Source organism: Ochotona princeps, chromosome 2 (assembly GCF_030435755.1).
Source record: "Ochotona princeps isolate mOchPri1 chromosome 2, mOchPri1.hap1, whole genome shotgun sequence".
In the NCBI taxonomy this organism is placed as follows: domain Eukaryota; kingdom Metazoa; phylum Chordata; class Mammalia; order Lagomorpha; family Ochotonidae; genus Ochotona; species Ochotona princeps.
Window position 1 is genome coordinate 5,768,156 of NC_080833.1, and position 16,617 is coordinate 5,784,772.

Consider the following 16,617-nt stretch of genomic DNA (forward strand, 5'->3'; position numbering starts at 1 on the left):
TGGAGACTATCATTCTAGCAGCGTGTTATTTAACATCATGGCATTGTAAATTTCTACTTCCTATTGTTGGTTTTGTATTGTGGCTTTTCATTAAAGGGGATGTACAGTAACTGTGTAGTGGAGACTATCATATTCAGATGTGAGGATACAATGTAGTATGTATCTTTCCTTCCAGACAAAGATGAACTCCCAATGAAATGGTTTACTATACCTTGACAATAAGATTCTGGACTCTCTGCCATTGTCCATGCTTGCAAAAATGGACATATGACTGTATGAAGAACTATACTATAATAATAATATAGGGGGACTTGGGGGGATGGTATAAGGGAAATCCCAGGGCCTATGGAACTGTATCATAAAATGATAATAATAATAAAAAGAAGTAAAATTTAAAAATAAATGAACAAAGTTTATGATTGTAGGTCCTTTGCTCTAATCTGCCTGACGACAGCTTGTTTTATACCATTTACTATGTTTCCAGAAATATGTTTCTGTGAGGAAGGGAGGGCCGCTTCCTATGGATTTTGGTTTTAATGGTTTTGAAATATAAGTGGCATATAAAATGTTTTTGTTGTGTGCTGGTTCTCCTAAGCTTTGGTGTGGGATGCTTTGGGTAACAGGTGACTGTGCTGAAGATGTTGCTAGGAGTTTTTAAAAGCCCCAAACATGCTTTGTTAGATAAGTTAATATGCAGTTACAGTCACCCCCGATATGTTAATTACAATTGCAGGCAAAATCCTTAGTAATTTACAACAACAGTATAATTGCTACATGGAGACTTTGAGATATTAGATAAACAAATTTATTCTGCAGAATAAAGAAGACTTGAAAGTATAAATTTTGTTTTGACTGCCTTATTTTCTGGGACTCACTAATTAAAGTGTTGTTCCTGCATCATTTACACTGAAGGAACAAAGCTATAAAGAAGGCAGAGAGATAGGGGGTAAAATTGAGAAATTTAGTGTATTTTGTTAGGCTGTTGTTGACTTAAAGTCGCTCTGAGAAAGTCAAGATGGTCAGTTGTAGCTTATCAAAAAGTGACACATTGGCATCGTGTGTGTTTAGTTCAAAGCCACTGCTGTGGTGGGCGAGGGTCTGCAGGCCGTCCTCTATGGGAAGGGTGTTGTCCTTTCCTGGCTCCTTGTCACTGATGCAGGAGTTCTGAACATACCTGCAAGACCAGAGCGGATTTGGGTGGCCACTGCACTAAGTCCAGAGGTGAGGGTGAGCAGTGGGAGAGCTGGTGACAGTCCTGAGGTACACAGCAGAGCCTCCTGGGCACCCCGAGGAAGGCCATGAGCACGGTCACTGGCGGTCAGAGTGGAGCTGCCCTGTCTTGGCGACTCTCTGGATTGCCTGCTTTCCTCGCAGGCCATGCTGAGCTCTTCCTCACCTCACAGGTTCCGAGCGAGGCAGGCCTTGGTATTTAGATCTGTCTCCTGAGCATCCTGCCCATGTGACTCAGCGGGCCACCTTGTAGGACCCGAGACTTGTCCGTGTTGCTTCCAGTCTGCTCTACCTGAAGGCCAAGAAGCATGTCAGTCATTTTGCCCAAATGGAGCTGTTGTTCTCCCTTCTCTGTTGGAGTGGCCCTTCCTTCCTCCCCTCCTCCCTCCTTTCCTCCCTTCTGATCCGTTCTTTTAGTTGCTCAGATATGGAATAGGAGAGTCGCCTGGCTGCTTTCACACCCACGGCCCCACTCACTGTATCAGGAGGTCCTGTCACCTCAGCTTTCTCAGTGCATGTCAGTGCGTGTCTTTAAAGCTGCTTTAGTCCGTACGTCAGGACTGCGGTGGCCTCCTGCCTGTGTGCTCTACCCACATTCCCACACAGTGTGTCTTAGCACACTTTCTGTTGCTATGACACAGTGCCTGAGATTGGGTCATTTCTAAAGAAACTAGGTTTATTTTGCAGACCTGGAGACTGGAGGGGCCAAGATTGGGCAGCCACATCTCCCTCAGCTTCTCCTGAGGGACTTACACTGTTTCAGCTCCTGGTGGGAAGCCAGTGGGCAAACAGGAACTTGTGAGAGACAGGGCCAGAGGGCTTGTCTCACTGTCTAACATCCTGCTCTTGCTCCCGAATGAGATGGCAGGGGTTGGACCTGTTTGGCAGATCTGGCCCAGGCAGCACAAGCAGTTCTTGCTGGGATCCACTGCCCAACACCGCTGCTTTGGGGACTCAGACTATGTGTGAGTTTTAGTGAGGAATAACCATATTCAAACTAGATAGCACAGAGGCCAGTCACTGTTTGGACATGTGAATCAGAATCATGCTCCTTGTTTTACTTAAAATCTTTTATTTCGGGCCTGGCGTGGTGGCCTAGCAGCTGAAGTCCTCTCCTTGAATGTGCCGGGATCGCATATGGCACCGGTTCTAATCCCGGCAGCCTCATTTTCCATCCAGCTCCCTGCTTGTGACCTGGGAAAGCGGTCCAGGACAGCCCAAAGCCTTGGGATCCTGCACCTGCGTTGGTGACCCAGAAGAAGCTCCTGGCTCCTAGCTTCAGATCGGCTCAGCTCTGGCCGCTGAGGCTGCTTGGAGAGTGAACCAGCAGATGGAAGCTTTTACTCTGTGTCTCTCCTCCTATCTGTATATCTGTCTTTCCAATAGAAAAAAAAAAAATCCTTCATTTGCTTATCTGAAAGGCAGACTTAGAGACAGGGAGAGACAGCTCTTTCATTACCTGGTTCACTCCTCAAACGGCTGCAACAGCCAGGCTGGACCAGGCCAAAGCCAGGAGCCAGAAGCATTTTCTGAGTGGCAGGGCCCCAGGTACTTGAGCCGTCCTCCACTGCTTTCCCAGGCCAGTTAGCAGGGAGCTGGATTGAAAGTGGAGCAACCAGGACTTGAATCGGCATCAACATGGGATGTTTAGCTGCAGGCAGCAATTCAGTTCCGAGCTAACAGTGCCATTGGATGGCATAACTTTCCTCTCTGGCTGTAGACTGTGCCCTTCTGTTCTGGCTTGGTCCTGGTCCTCATTCAGTTGTCCCCTCCAAGAAGGTAGTACCCACACTCTCTTATCTAAAGTAGCCCCCTCCGCTAACTCCAGCACCATGTCCTCTGTCCAGCTGTCTTATCTTTCTTTCCAACGTTGTGTGTACCACCTCTATTGGTTATGTCCGTCATTAGGATGCAGGCACCAAGACACTAGGAGCTTCACTGCGCTAGGTATCTCAAGGGCGGGCTGTGGAGGACTCTCAAATATATTTGTTAAATGATGGAATATTTTGACCATTTACTTTGTGCTAGGCCCTAGACTAAGACTTTATATGAGTTGGTCATGAATCCCTCGACAGCTCTATCAATTTGGACACTATTATTTTCGCACCCACGTTACACTAAGAAAGTTGAGGTTTGGGCCCGGCGGCGTGGCCTAGCGGCTAAAGTCCTCGCCTTGGAAGCCCCGGGATCCCATATGGGCGCCGGTTCTGGTTCCGGCAGCTCCACTTCCTATCAGCTCCCTGCTTGTGGCGTGGGAAAGCAGTTGAGGACGGCCCAATGCATTGGGACACTGCATCCGCGTGGGAGACCCGGAAGAGGTTCCAGGTTCCCGGCTTCGGATTGGCACAGCACCGGCCCGTTGCGGCTCACTTGGGGAGTGAGTCATTGGACGGAGGATCTTCCTGTCTGTCTCTCCTCCTCTGTGTATATCTGGCTGTAATAAACTGAATAAATCTTTAAAAAAAAAAAAAAAGAAAGTTGAGGTTTACAGAGTTTGTGTGCCCATGCTATAGATGGTAGTGAGATAATATTGGATATGTAGGTGTGGTCAGATTGAATACTTCGCAATATTCCCTGATGCAATTCTTAGAAAAAGTCTAGTAGAAATATTTTTTAGGTCATTTCACATTTATAAGGCAAAGTTCAGTGTTGGATTAAGAGGCACAGTGTTTTTTTTATGTGGGAATAGACATTTCTTTCTCCCCTGCTCCCCAAAACAACACTTAGGGATTTCTGATGCCAGTGCAGTTCTCACGGGAGTCAGGGTCATATTGTGCAAACTGCAAGGGGAGTTTCAAGGCATTCTGCAGAGGTTGGGTTGGTCTCTGCCCATCCGTTCACCCCTTGCCTGCAGTCCAGCCTCTGCATTCCAGTGAGGAGGTACTGCAGTCATCCATCTGGGAGAGATGTTAGTGGTGGTGAGAAGCGTGGAGTGAAGCGCACAGGGTTGGTGGGATGTGCAGTATGGCAGAAGAAAGACAACTCCTGCTTCATTTGTGAGAAGCTGCTCATGTGTGTGGGTGCAGGTCTAGTGGAACTTTAACAGGGTAAAGGCTCTTGGGTGTGGGAAGTTAACAGGGGCCTTGAAAGGTGGCACAGAAAGGTGTTATTAAAGGATGTAAAGCAGTGTGAAGTCTATGCTTAAAGTAGAGTTACGTTCTGACACTAGTTATCAGAAACAGGCCCGAGTCCATTCCTACAAGGGTGATTGGGCCCAGACGGAGCCTGCGTGCTAATGACGCATGGCCCTGAGGTTCGGTGCTGTATTAGTAACAGCTTTTATGTTGGTGGAAATATGGCTTGTATGTTCAGTGAATTCACTAATTACTATAATTTCATTCTTGTGTACATACTTTGAGAAGCAAATTAGAAGGCCTACACACTGTATTTTAGCTCAGTTGACCTTACTACAGGAACCACTGTGTGAATTATTGTCCAGTCTTTCAGTACCATGAGAATACTTCAGAAAGTTTGTGGAAAATTGAATTAGTTTATTTTGTTGTAAATTAATTTTTTTTAATTTGCAAAACAGAGCAACAGAGAGAGAGGGTGAGACAGAGATATTACATCTGTTAACTCACTCCCCAAATGGCTGCAGTGGTAGGGCCGGGACAGGCCAAACACAAGCTCAGACTCCCTCTGCAGAGCAGGCAGGAGCCCAAGCACTGGGACCCTCTGCTTTCTGAGGCACATAAATGAGGAGCTGCATTGGAAGCGAGGCAGCTGGGAGTTGGACGGGGGCTTCCATGTGGGATGCTGAGCTTGCAGGCAGTGGTTTAAGGGACAGAAGGACTATTGCCACGTTCTCCTGCTTTCCCAGGTGCATTAGCAGGGAGCTGGATCAAAGTGGAGCAGCCAAGCATGAGTGCATATAGCACAGTGCGCATGTGCTATGCTGCTGCCACAGGTAGCAGCTTTACCCACATCACCATAGTCCTGGTGCCTCAAATAAATCAATGTAAAAGTGTGTATTGTTTTGGAAAGTGAATGTTTTATAGTGATTTGCTCATTTAGTTTTCTGAAGTAGATATTTCAATTTTAAAGAGAACCAAAATACAGCAAAGTCCAAGGTCACACAAAAATCCCTGCTGTGAGAGGCAGAGAGACAGGTGAGCTGCCATCTGCTGGTTTAGTCACCAGGTGCCCCGCAGTGGGCAGGGGGCCAGGGTCGGAAGCTAGGCAGGGAAGCCGGCTCTTCTCAGGGCAGCAGGAGCCCAGTTCCTTGAACCTGATGTTGTCTGCTGGGAACCTGAGGTCAGGAGCTCTAGATGGAATGTGCGAGGTGGGCATGTTAAACCGCCACTCTTAGACAGATTTCCTGATTCGCCATGTTGCTGATACGAAAGGGCCCTGCCCTGTGCTTACCAGGATCTTATGTTCCTTATATTTCATGTGTTGTCCCTACCCCTGCCCTGCTTTGCTCAGGGGTTGGAAATGTCTTATTTCTTGGGTTAAAGAACATGAGTTAGGTCTCAGCTGTTATTTCAAAAAGAAGCATCCTTTGACATCTCTGAAAACACTGGCTCATCGTCCTTGGAAGTGATGGTGGAGTTTGTAGATTCCAGAAATTTCTGATGAGTTCAAATGCTGTTGTTAACATTTATTTTTTATTTATTTATTTTTAACGAAAAAGAAAAATTTATTGGGACCAGTGCGGTAGCACAGCATGCTGATGCTCCACCTTGTGCTGGCATCCCATGTGGGCACCAGTTCATGTCCCAGCCACTCCAGGTGGGCTGCCTTCTCCTGCAGGTTGCCAGCATCACAAGTGGTGGTTTTACCCACTGTGCCACAACACTGGCTCGTAACATTTGTCTTTATGCAACTCTTATTTTTTTTTTTAAAGATTTATTTTATTTTTATTACAAAGTCAGATATACTGAGAGGAGGAGAGATAGAGAGGAAGTGGAGCTGCCGGGATTAGAACCAGCGGTCATATGGGATCAAGGCGAGGACCTTAGCCACTAGGCCACACTGCCAAGCCCTATGCAACTCTTATTTTTTAAGTTCTAGGATTTTATGGTTGTTTATTAGGAAATAGTTCCTACATTCATAGTAATGCAGTGTGCATCCAGTATAGAATAGACAGCTCTGTAGATGCAGCTTAGAAATCAGCACTGAGGTTTTCACTAACTTCAAACCCCCTACGTCCAAAGAGGGAGCAATGATATTAAATCTTCGTTAGGCTAAAGGGGCTCGTGCTCATGTTTTTCATTTGGGAATTAAATGTTTAAAAATATTTCTTAAATAGATGTTGTATTTTGATTTACCAACTATAAAAATAAAAGAGGCTTGGGGCCTGGCATGGTGGCCTAGCGGCTAAATTTCTGTCCTTGAATGCACCAGGATCCCATATGGGCACCAGTTCTAACCCCGGCAGCTCTACTTCCCATCCAGCTCCCTGCTTCTGGCCTGGGAAAGCAGTGGAAGACGGCCCAATGCCTTGGGACCCTGCACCCACATGTGGGAGACGCAGAAGCTCCTGGCTCCTGGCTTTGGATCAGCTCAGTTCAAGCCATTGTGGTCACTTGGAAGTGAACCAGTGGACAGAGTTCTTTCTATAAATCTCATCTGCCTTTCCAATAAAATTCAAATAAATCTTTAAAAACTTTTTTTGGGAGAAAGGGCTATTGAAGAAGAGGAAAAGGACTTCAAAGGAACCCAGGAAGTAAATCATTATAGTTTTTCTTCATTAGGGAAAAGGGAGCAAAGACGACCAGAGACGCAGTCCTTTGTTAACCTGTCCAGGGTGCAGGTGGCGGCCGGAAGCCTGAGTGGAATGTGGCGGAGAGTTGTGTGGCAACGTGCGTGATGGAGGTTTCAAGTGTGTTTCTCAGGGCCAGCCTGCTTCCTGTGTCCCTGGGATCACCCTCACTGCTAGTCTCTCAGTAGAGGTTGGGTGGTCTTGCATGTCACAGGAAGTATGATCCTCATCCCCCCACACGTTTTTTTAAGATTTGCTTATCTTACTTGAAGGAGTTACAGAGGTGGGAAGTGGGGCCTGGGGAGAGACAGATAGATTGGTCTTCCATCCACTGGTTTACTCCCCAAGTGGCCACCATGACCAGAGCAGATCTGGTCTATCTGAAGCTGGAAGCCAGGGGATTCTTCTAGAACTCTCATATGTATGCAGGGGCTAGGATCTTGGGCCATCCTCTAGTGTTTTCCCAGGCACTTAGCAGGGAGCTGGGTTGGAAGTGGATCAGCCAGCACACAAATCAGCACCCTCATGGGATGCCAGTACTGCAGGTCCAGAATTAACACCCTAAGCCACTGCATCGGCTCCGTAGTTCCCAGTCTTAAATATGTCTGAGGAATAGTTTTTTTGGGGGAGTAGTCATGTAGATACGCAAGTTCATATGAATCTGCATAAAAATGCCTGACTGGTCCCAGCGGCGTGGCCTAGCGGCTAAAGTCCTCGCCCTGAACGCTCCGGGATCCCATATGGGCGCCGGTTCTAATCCCGGCAGCTCCACTTCCCATCCAGCTCCCTGCTTGTGGCCTGGGAAAGCAGTCGAGGACGGCCCAAAGCTTTGGGACCCTGCACCTGTGTGGGAGACCAGGAAGAGGTTCCTGGTTCCCGGCTTCGGATTGGCACAGCACCGGCCATGGTGGTCACTTGGGGAGTGAATCATCGGACGGAAGATCTTCCTCTCTGTCTCTCCTCCTCTCTGTATATCTGACTTTGTAATAAAACAAATAAATCTTTTAAAAAAAAATGCCTCACTGCCTTTAGCCTTGGCAATCACTGTATGTAAGAGACACACATTTAAGTGGTGGGGTATCGGCTAAGGATGTGAGCTCTGTTTACACATCCTGGATCCTCTGCTTAGCTAGCTGGTTCTGTGTTACTGGGTAAGTTACTTACCCTGTGATGCCTTCTTTACGGATGCACGGAGAGTCTTAGCAGGCGTCGGACACTTCTGGCCTCCGGCGAGTGCTGGCTAGTGCGTAGATCTGGTACGTGCTGTCTTTTGGACAGAAGCAACTTCTTTGCTTGTATCACCATTTGTGAGTGGGTAGGGAAATGTTCCTGCCAGAATCATGTCTGCTGGTCACACGGTTATGTGCAGTCTGAGCCTTAGTAATGCTGTCAGCATCTGGGGTTGGAACGTCCACGTGTGGCCATGCCCAGTGGAATCCAGCAAGAGAAAGAGCTAAGCACCATAGCAACGGTTGCTATTTGCATCCCGAGCCACAGTTGCCTGTGACAGATTTATTTTTTAATCCTGATCTCACAGATAGCCTGGGATGTGGCTGTGCTCTGAAGAAGTGGGTTGGTTGATCTGTCCAGGCTTTGAGAATTCAAGAGCACATGTTACAAGGATTCCCTTCCATGTGAAATGTGAGGTGTGCAAGCTTTGTGTGTGTGAGAAAGGAGGCAGTTGGGCTCTGACAAGGTCTGGCCGTGAGGTGTGTAGTGTTACAGGATGGCCGAGGCCAGAAAGCCCTGTTGGTGTGCCTGGGGAGACTGCATGTTTGTTAGTCAGAAAGTGACTTTGCTGTTTGTGGCACTCTACAAGTGATTTTGCAGTCTGCGATTCCCTTATAATAACTCAGAGTATATTACACATCTACACACACACACACATAATTGTGTAACAGCTTCCATACTGTGGTCTGTGAATTTCAGAAATAAGATTATCTTCACAATGAATGTTTTATTACTAAATGTCTTCCTGAAATAGATAACAAGACTTTTAAAAATGATATCTCAAGTAATGGTTAGATTAATTTATTAGTTCTCTACGTTTCATTTCTGATGTATTGAAATATTTTAAGCCTTAATGAGATGCTTTGAAATAGTAACACAGGGCTGGTGCTGTGCTGCCTGTCATGCTGGCATTCCATATGGACTCTAGTTTGAGTCCCAGCTGCTCCACTTCTTTTTTTTTTTTTAAGTTGTTTTTCAAGATTTTTTATTATTTTATTTGAAAGATATAGAAAGGAGAGACAGAGAGAAAGATCTTCCATCCACTGGTTCACTCTCCCAAATGGCTGCAGCAGCCGGAGCTGAGCCGATTTGAAGCCAGGAGCTGGGAGCTTCCTTTGGGTCAGCCTTGTATTAACAGGTGTCCACAGCCCTGGGGCGCCCTCTGCTGATTTACCCGATCATAGCAGGAAGCTGGATCAGAAGTGGAGCAGGACCCAAACAGGATGCTGATGCTGAGGATGGAAGCTTAGCTTGCTGCACTGTGTTGACAGCTCTGCCTCACTTCTGACCCAACTCCCTGCGAATGGACCTAGGAGAGCAGTGGAAGACATCCCAAGGTCTTGGGCTCCTGCACCCATGTAGGGGATCAGAAGAAACTGTGGGCTCCAGCCTGGCACAACGTTTACCATTGTGGACATTGGGGGAGTGAAACAGAGGATTAAAGATCTCTCACTTTCTGTGTCTGTAACTCTAAAATGAATGAAAGACACATTTTAAATAAACAAATAAACAAAAAGAAATAAAAATTCGGAACTCTGAGGGTAACAAATGCTAGTGAGGACGTGTTTGGAACACTTACCCGCCGTTGCTGGGAATGTAGATTACTGCAGCCACTGTGGAGAACAGGGTGGAAAATTCTTAGAAAACTAGAAATCATTTGCCATGTGATTTAGCAGTCCCGTTACTGTGTGTATACCCCCAAATATTTGAACACAGTGAGTTAAAAAGATACCCACGTTGCCATGTGTATAACAGTGTTGCTCACCAAAGCCAAGACCTGGAATCAACCAAGGTGTCCTCAGATGAATGGATAAAGAAAATGTGGCTGTATGCACAGTAGGATATTATTCAGCTATAAAAAAATCATAGAATGAAATTCTGTGATTTGCAACAGAATGGATCTTCATGTTGAGTGAAATAAACCAAACTCAGAAAAACGAATGCCACATGTCTGCCTTGTATGTGGGAGCTAAGATTTAAAAAACAAGCAAAAAAAAAAAAAAAGAAGTGTCTGTTTATGACCATTGCTAGAAATAGAGTTTTGTACCCTTGTCAAACTAATGGTCAAGAATGTTACACCTCTATAGTTTTAGTCTCTGATTACTTTAAAATTTACTGTATCTGAATGAAATGATCATTTTTTGTTCATTGTTTTGATCACTGTGTATAGCTAATACCTGTATCCCTGCTAAACCAAGGTCATTTTGCTTTTTACTTGTTAAACTTCTTGTTCAGTGGTACAACCGCTTCCCAGTTTTGACTGAGTAATCACTCAAGGTGTTAACTGAGTCTGTCCACCAGTTCTCAGTACTGGTACTGCTCACTAATGTTGATTTGATTCTTCTCAAGTTTCACATGTAAGTTGTCTTAAAAATGCAATTTTTGTTTTTGTTTTTTTGATAGCCTTATTCAGGTTGAATGTATTGATATTTTCTGATTTAGATGTTTTGAGCATATGTTGAGTTCAAGAGATACAAGGAGGCTTAAAATTGAACATTTTTGTCTTGTAGGTATTATTAACCCAAAGAATCCAAAGGAAGCTCCCAAATCCTTCAGCTTCGACTACTCCTATTGGTCTCACACCTCGGTGAGTGCCTCATGACAGCTCGCCGCCATCCTCAGGTCTCATTTCCCTGTCCACTCTTTTCTCCAAGTCAGAGCAGGTGCAATTCTGTTTTACGTGTGGTCCCACATAAGCTTATCTTTCATGCAGTGAATACTATCTGAATAATGAGTTATTATTCTCAGTATAGTATTTTGGCTAATGCAAAGTTTATGCATTCACATATACATATAAAACTGATTTCATTTATACTAGATTTATACTGATTTAGACATCCACAGAAAATTTAGCAGTATTTTAGGAATTTTATGATGGATATCTTTGTGCCAAAATAAAGATTTCTTAGTGTGCTATAAATTTGAGTTAAATTTTGAGTAACTGGCTGGCAGAGTTGGAGTGACCATAGCAACAACCTTTGTTCTTTTTTCTGCACTGAAGGAGAACCACACACTTTTTGAACAGTTTGAAGGAACCAACAGATCCATGGAGCCATCAGGTGGCTAAACATCTTGGAAGAGGGAGAGCAGGAGTGGCTGGGTGCTAAGCAGGGTTTGACTCTGCTACTGCACAGTCATCTTTGTTACCCGTGGGCCTCTGTTTCCCTGGGGATGTGTCAACCTGTCCCTAAAGCCTGATTGTCCAGGGAGGCATGGGGGACAGAAGCCCTCCTCACTGGGAGCCGTGTCGACCTGGAGTGGCCATGCTTGCTGGAGTGAGCTCAACAAAGGATTCCCATAGGAGGACTTAATCTTTGATTTTTCGATTCATGTTTTTGGCTTGAAAAAATCTTGAAGTTCCTGTGGATGGAAGGAGTGATATATTAAGATTGTAGAAACAAAATGTAGTTTCAACTAAATAATAAATAAATAAATTCATGAGGATTATTTTATATAAGGCTGACCTAGATAATTCTAATAACACGTGTGTTTAATGAGACAAAGAGACTCTGGGTAGGGGAACTTTGTAAATTGTGTATTGAAGGTGACTATTCTAATTCTAAACACTTGTTTATTTTGAAGGCAATAAAGTAAGCATGGGAAACAATAGGAATAAAATATCTCTTCGGCCTCTCTCTAATCCTGACAGCCTGAAGACCCCTGCTTTGCATCTCAGAATCGTGTGTACAATGACATCGGGAAGGAGATGCTCCTGCACGCCTTCGAAGGCTACAATGTGTGCATTTTCGCCTATGGACAGACAGGTGCTGGGAAGTCCTACACCATGATGGGCAAGCAGGAAGAGAGCCAGGCTGGCATCATCCCACAGGTAGACATGGGACTGGTAGAACCTTTGTGCCTCTTCACTCCCATTCTTAACTTGCTACAGTAAGTTCTTAAAGTTCTGGGTCTGAAGGGACATTCTGTTGATATTTTTGAAGTCTCACTTGTAAGTTATCCCTAAAGAATATAATAACTGTCAGGTTTTGATTTTTTAAATGAGGATCTTTATCTTTATTTGAAAGGCAGAGTAGGAAGGCAGGTGGGGAAGGAAGAAGCAGCAGCGAGAATGAGGGAAAGAACAGCTTGCACAGACAAGTTCATTCTTAGCTGGCCGCAGCAGCCAGGTGTAGGCCCCGCACAGGCGGCAGCAAGGGCTTCCACACTGGCCACCCCGCGTGGGAGGCAGCGGCCCACGTGCGCGGTCCACTCCTGCCTCCCCGGGATACTTGCAGTACAAGGAAGACTGGCAGCTGAGTTACCAGGGTGTAAAGCGGCACTCCCACTCCCAGGTTGCCAGGTTGTAAAGCGGCACTCCCACTGCAGGGTTGCCGGCTGCACTTCACCTCCCGTACTACATTAGCCCTTGGATTTGTTTTCCATTTCATTCAATATTATCGCTTTAAACTGAGATGTCTTTTGCTAAGATCAATTACTATCACTTCTTTTAATCTTCTATTGTTTTGGGAATGGTGAAGAGTTTTGACATTTCAAAGTGACTTTAGTCTTTAATAATAAAACTGGAGTTTTGTTGTATTAGTGATATTTGGAGCTGATTTCCAATTGTTCTTCTATGATATACCTAATGCCACCATTTATGTATTCTGAAAATATAAGGTGGCTTTTTTCTGATTTTTTACTGGACTACAAGTGTAAATTCAGCTACATAATAGAAAGAATCAGTTACCAATAAATAGGAAATTTTCAGGGAAAATTGAATGCGTATGTTTTCTTCTGTTAATGTCTGTGTGAAGACATGTTTGGGAGATATCCACTGTATACAGTGACGGCAAAGAACACCGCACTGATCAGGGCAGACGTGATGTGGCACTCGCTGTGTGCCGGGCGCAGGCCTGCGGGCTTACAGATGGTAGCTTGTCTGGCTGTCCTCGTGGGGCCTTACGAGGCAGGTGCTTTCCTCACCCCGTTCTGTGGACCGTGAAACCAAGGCCCTCTTGCATTTGCTCCAGTGAGAGGCAGGGCTGGGCCCCACCGGCCGCCCCGGGAGCTTGGAGTCTTTACATTCCCCACTGCGTACTACTCCTTTAGCAATAAAGGCATCCACCTTAGAGCGAGATGTAGTGTGTAGCTGGGTTGGTTTTGGCTTATTTTCTCCTGTTCTCCCTTGAATTTTAATATTTTTAATTCTAGTTCTAGTATAGTTTCATACCTATTTCTTGTCTGTCGATTTTTGGATCATTTTATATTAAAACAAAAGCGTTTTTTAAAATTATTTTTAAAAATTTATTTATTTTTATTAGAAAGGCAGATTTTCACAGAAAAGGAAAATAGATCTTCCATCTATTGGTTCACTCTCCAAATAGCCACAACTGCCACAGCTGAGCTGTTCCTGAAGCCAGGAGCCAGGAGCTTTTTCTGAGTCTCCCACGTGGGTGCAGGGTCCCAAGGCTTTGGTCCGTCCTCCTTTCTCAAGCAACAAGCAGGGAGCTGGATGGGAAGCGGGGCTGCCGGGACATGCACTAGCGCCCATGTGGGATGCCAGCGCTGCAAAGTGGAGGATTAGGCAATTAACTCATTGTACTGGCTCTAAGATTTATTTATTTTCATTTGAAAGGCAGTTTTTACAGAGAGAGAGTGAGAGAGAGAAAGGTTTTGCATTTGATGATTTACTGAGACCAACAACCTGGGCCTTGCTGCCTGTGTGGGAGACCCGATCAGACCTGCAGGCTCCTGGCTTCAGCCTGGCCCGACCCTGACCATTGAGGCCATTTGTGTGTGAACCAGTGGATGGAAGATCTGTCTCTGTATTTCTCCTTTTCAAATAAATAAATTGACTTAAATTTGTCTTTTTTAAAGATTTATTTTATTTTTATTACAAAGTCAGATATACTGAGAGGAGGAGAGATAGAGAGGAAGTGGAGCTGCCGGGATTAGAACCAGCAGCCATATGGGATCAAGGCGAGGACCTTAGCCACTAGGCCACGCTGCCGAGCCCCGACTTAAAATTTTTTTTAACATTCTTTCATTTACTTTCTCCTAATAGTATACTTGCATTTATGTATATTGTAAATGATAATATAAAATAAAAAATACTTTGGGTTGTCAGTAATAGTCACATACAAAATATGTAGTACAGATGGAAAAGCCATCTCATACTAGTTTTGTACTAGGAGTTGAACTTAAATAAATTTAAATAAATGCGAAGATTTCTCTTATGTATCCAATGACAAACTCTGTAAGAGATGCAGGGGCCCGTGTTGCGGACCCCGTTTCCTTCTAAGGAGACACTACGAGGTGCTGTTGTTGAATGAGGACAAAGATCAGACGAGAAGAGCATGTCCAAAGCTTTAAAATGTAATCCAGAATATTAACTATTCCTCGGAACTTACGGCATTCAAATTTTGAGAGACAAGGAGGAAAGGGGTTTTGCTAACTTGGTACTTGGTACTTGTTTAATTTGTGACTTCTCTGATTTGCTTCCCTAGTTATGTGAGGAGCTGTTTGAGAAAATCAATGACAACTGTAATGAAGAGATGTCCTACTCTGTGGAGGTGAGTACAGCCCAGGTCGGAAGTGGGGGTCTCTGCACCCCCTGCCCTCCAGGGCTGCTCTCCCAAGGCTTGGGGTCTCCACTGCTGCACGTCCCGTAACTGTGCCCGCAGTTTGGAATTTTGGAACTAAGTGACTGTAGTGAATGATGTTGCAATTAAACTTTGGTTTGTAGTCCATGCTTTTGTTTTTAGTTTTTACCTTCCCATGTGTCTTGGTCATTAGTACTTTTGAATTGTTAAATGACCTTTTAGGAAGAATCTGCGCTAACTGGATGAAGATTTCTCTTATGTAAATCTGAATTTCTTTACTAATGTGGTTGAGCAGCTGGTAGGTGATATATATACCTGACTGCATTTTGGGATCACAGTGTTTTTCTTATTCATTGGTGTGAACCTTTGCCTATTAATATTGTTAATAATGAGTTCTGAGAGATACAGGTTTTTTAAATATGTAGAATCAGAACTGCGCCGCCCGCCGCTGTTACAATCCTGTGTGGGCCTGGAGAGTTACTCTCCAGCTGATGTCCGCAGTGGCCCTTTCAGGGAGGGGTCTGGAGGGTTACTTTGTGCGCATTGACTTGTTGGACAAAATTGCCTCTGTGTGTGTGTGTTTAAAAATTTTTTTTTAAAAAATGTGTCCTGTGAACATGAACCTGCTGTTTTGAGAAGCTAAGTTGCCTTTCAGGCAAATTCTAGACTCTCTGAAATTTTTTGTTCTTCTGTAAGACTCATACAATTCCGAGTTGATTCATTTAATTTCTTTGATATTTTTCTTTATCTGTAAAGTGTTATATATACATTTACAAGTTGTTAAGAGTTATATCTTATTATTATACATCAAAAAGGGAATGTGCTACTTTAAGAATATTTATGCTAAAATGGATTTTGTAAATAGCCTGTTGGCTTTTGAACCAGACGAGAGAATATTTGATTATAGATGATAAAGAGGACACCGTTTTCCTTTGCATTAGCCTGAGAGTACAGGCTTGATTGGAGTTGAGAACAGCGTCTTCGTTGATACTGTGATTTCTTGCCACATTTGTGGGGCCTGTGCTGTCTGCTTTCCTACTTTCTGCCAAGGTACTTGTTGACTTTTGGCTCTGCCTTCAGTGCCCTCGTGTGCAGGGCTTTGCCCGCCAGGGTCTCAGCTCTCCGTTACGCTTGCCTGTACTGTCTCTCTGAGCGGGGCAGCTTTCCTCTGCTCCAGCGCTCCTTGCCCGGTTGTATTTCCTTTCTTTCATTGTGCCAATCGTGTTCTGCCGGTCTTTGCTGTTTGCTGTTTGCTGTCAGTCTCCTTTGCTGGACTGGTAAGAGAATGGGGCAGGGGCCTTTGTTTTAGTTGTTGATGTCTGCCAAGCACTTACAGCAGTGCCTGGAAGATAACGGTTGGCAGGGAGTTTCCTGTTGTAATTGCTTTAAAAGTCAAAGCAGCAGTGATGACTTGGGATAGATTCCCAGAGAGGAGCAGAGCGCAGTCGCCCTCACTTGGGTCATCCGGGACCTCTGGTTCTCCCAGAAGATCCTCTGTCTTACTGGGATTCTGTGTGTACATTTAGGTACAGCAGGATGATGAGGTGTCACATGACATTCTCAGATGACTCGCTGTTAGAAACAGTGTTTGTTGTGTTGTTTTACGCTCCTGATGGATGGCTTTATCTTTTAGGGTTCTCAGTTTTTGTAAATTGACATTTAAGTCCAGTGTGAAATCAGACTTAAAGAAAAGGCAATAGAAATGGAGATGTGGTTCCATTTTAGATGCTCTGTAGAAATTTAAAAGTGTAAAGTGTGTGTTATCTGCTTGAGTGATTCAGAGGGTCAAGTTCCTGGGAGAAGCACTGTGGTGCGCCCTGCGCCCTGCTTTACAAGTCTGACGTTATTGATATGTAAGCAGCAAAGCCACCCTTGATGGTCATGTTCATGAGTGAAGGCCTCTTAGCTGAT

At 44.7% G+C, this 16,617-nt stretch overlaps 1 protein-coding gene across 6 annotated transcripts in view; it reads left to right on the forward strand.

Moving 5' to 3' along the window:
* Positions 1-16,617, forward strand: part of KIF1B (kinesin family member 1B) — a 147,098-nt gene that overhangs the window by 33,344 nt on the left and 97,137 nt on the right. For all 6 annotated transcript variants that reach the window (XM_058674954.1, XM_058674961.1, XM_058674930.1 and 3 more), the window contains exons 3-5: positions 10,675-10,751; positions 11,814-11,993; positions 14,611-14,676. In XM_058674954.1, coding sequence (XP_058530937.1) covers positions 10,675-10,751; positions 11,814-11,993; positions 14,611-14,676 — 323 coding nt within the window. The remainder of the gene's footprint in view (positions 1-10,674; positions 10,752-11,813; positions 11,994-14,610; positions 14,677-16,617) is intronic.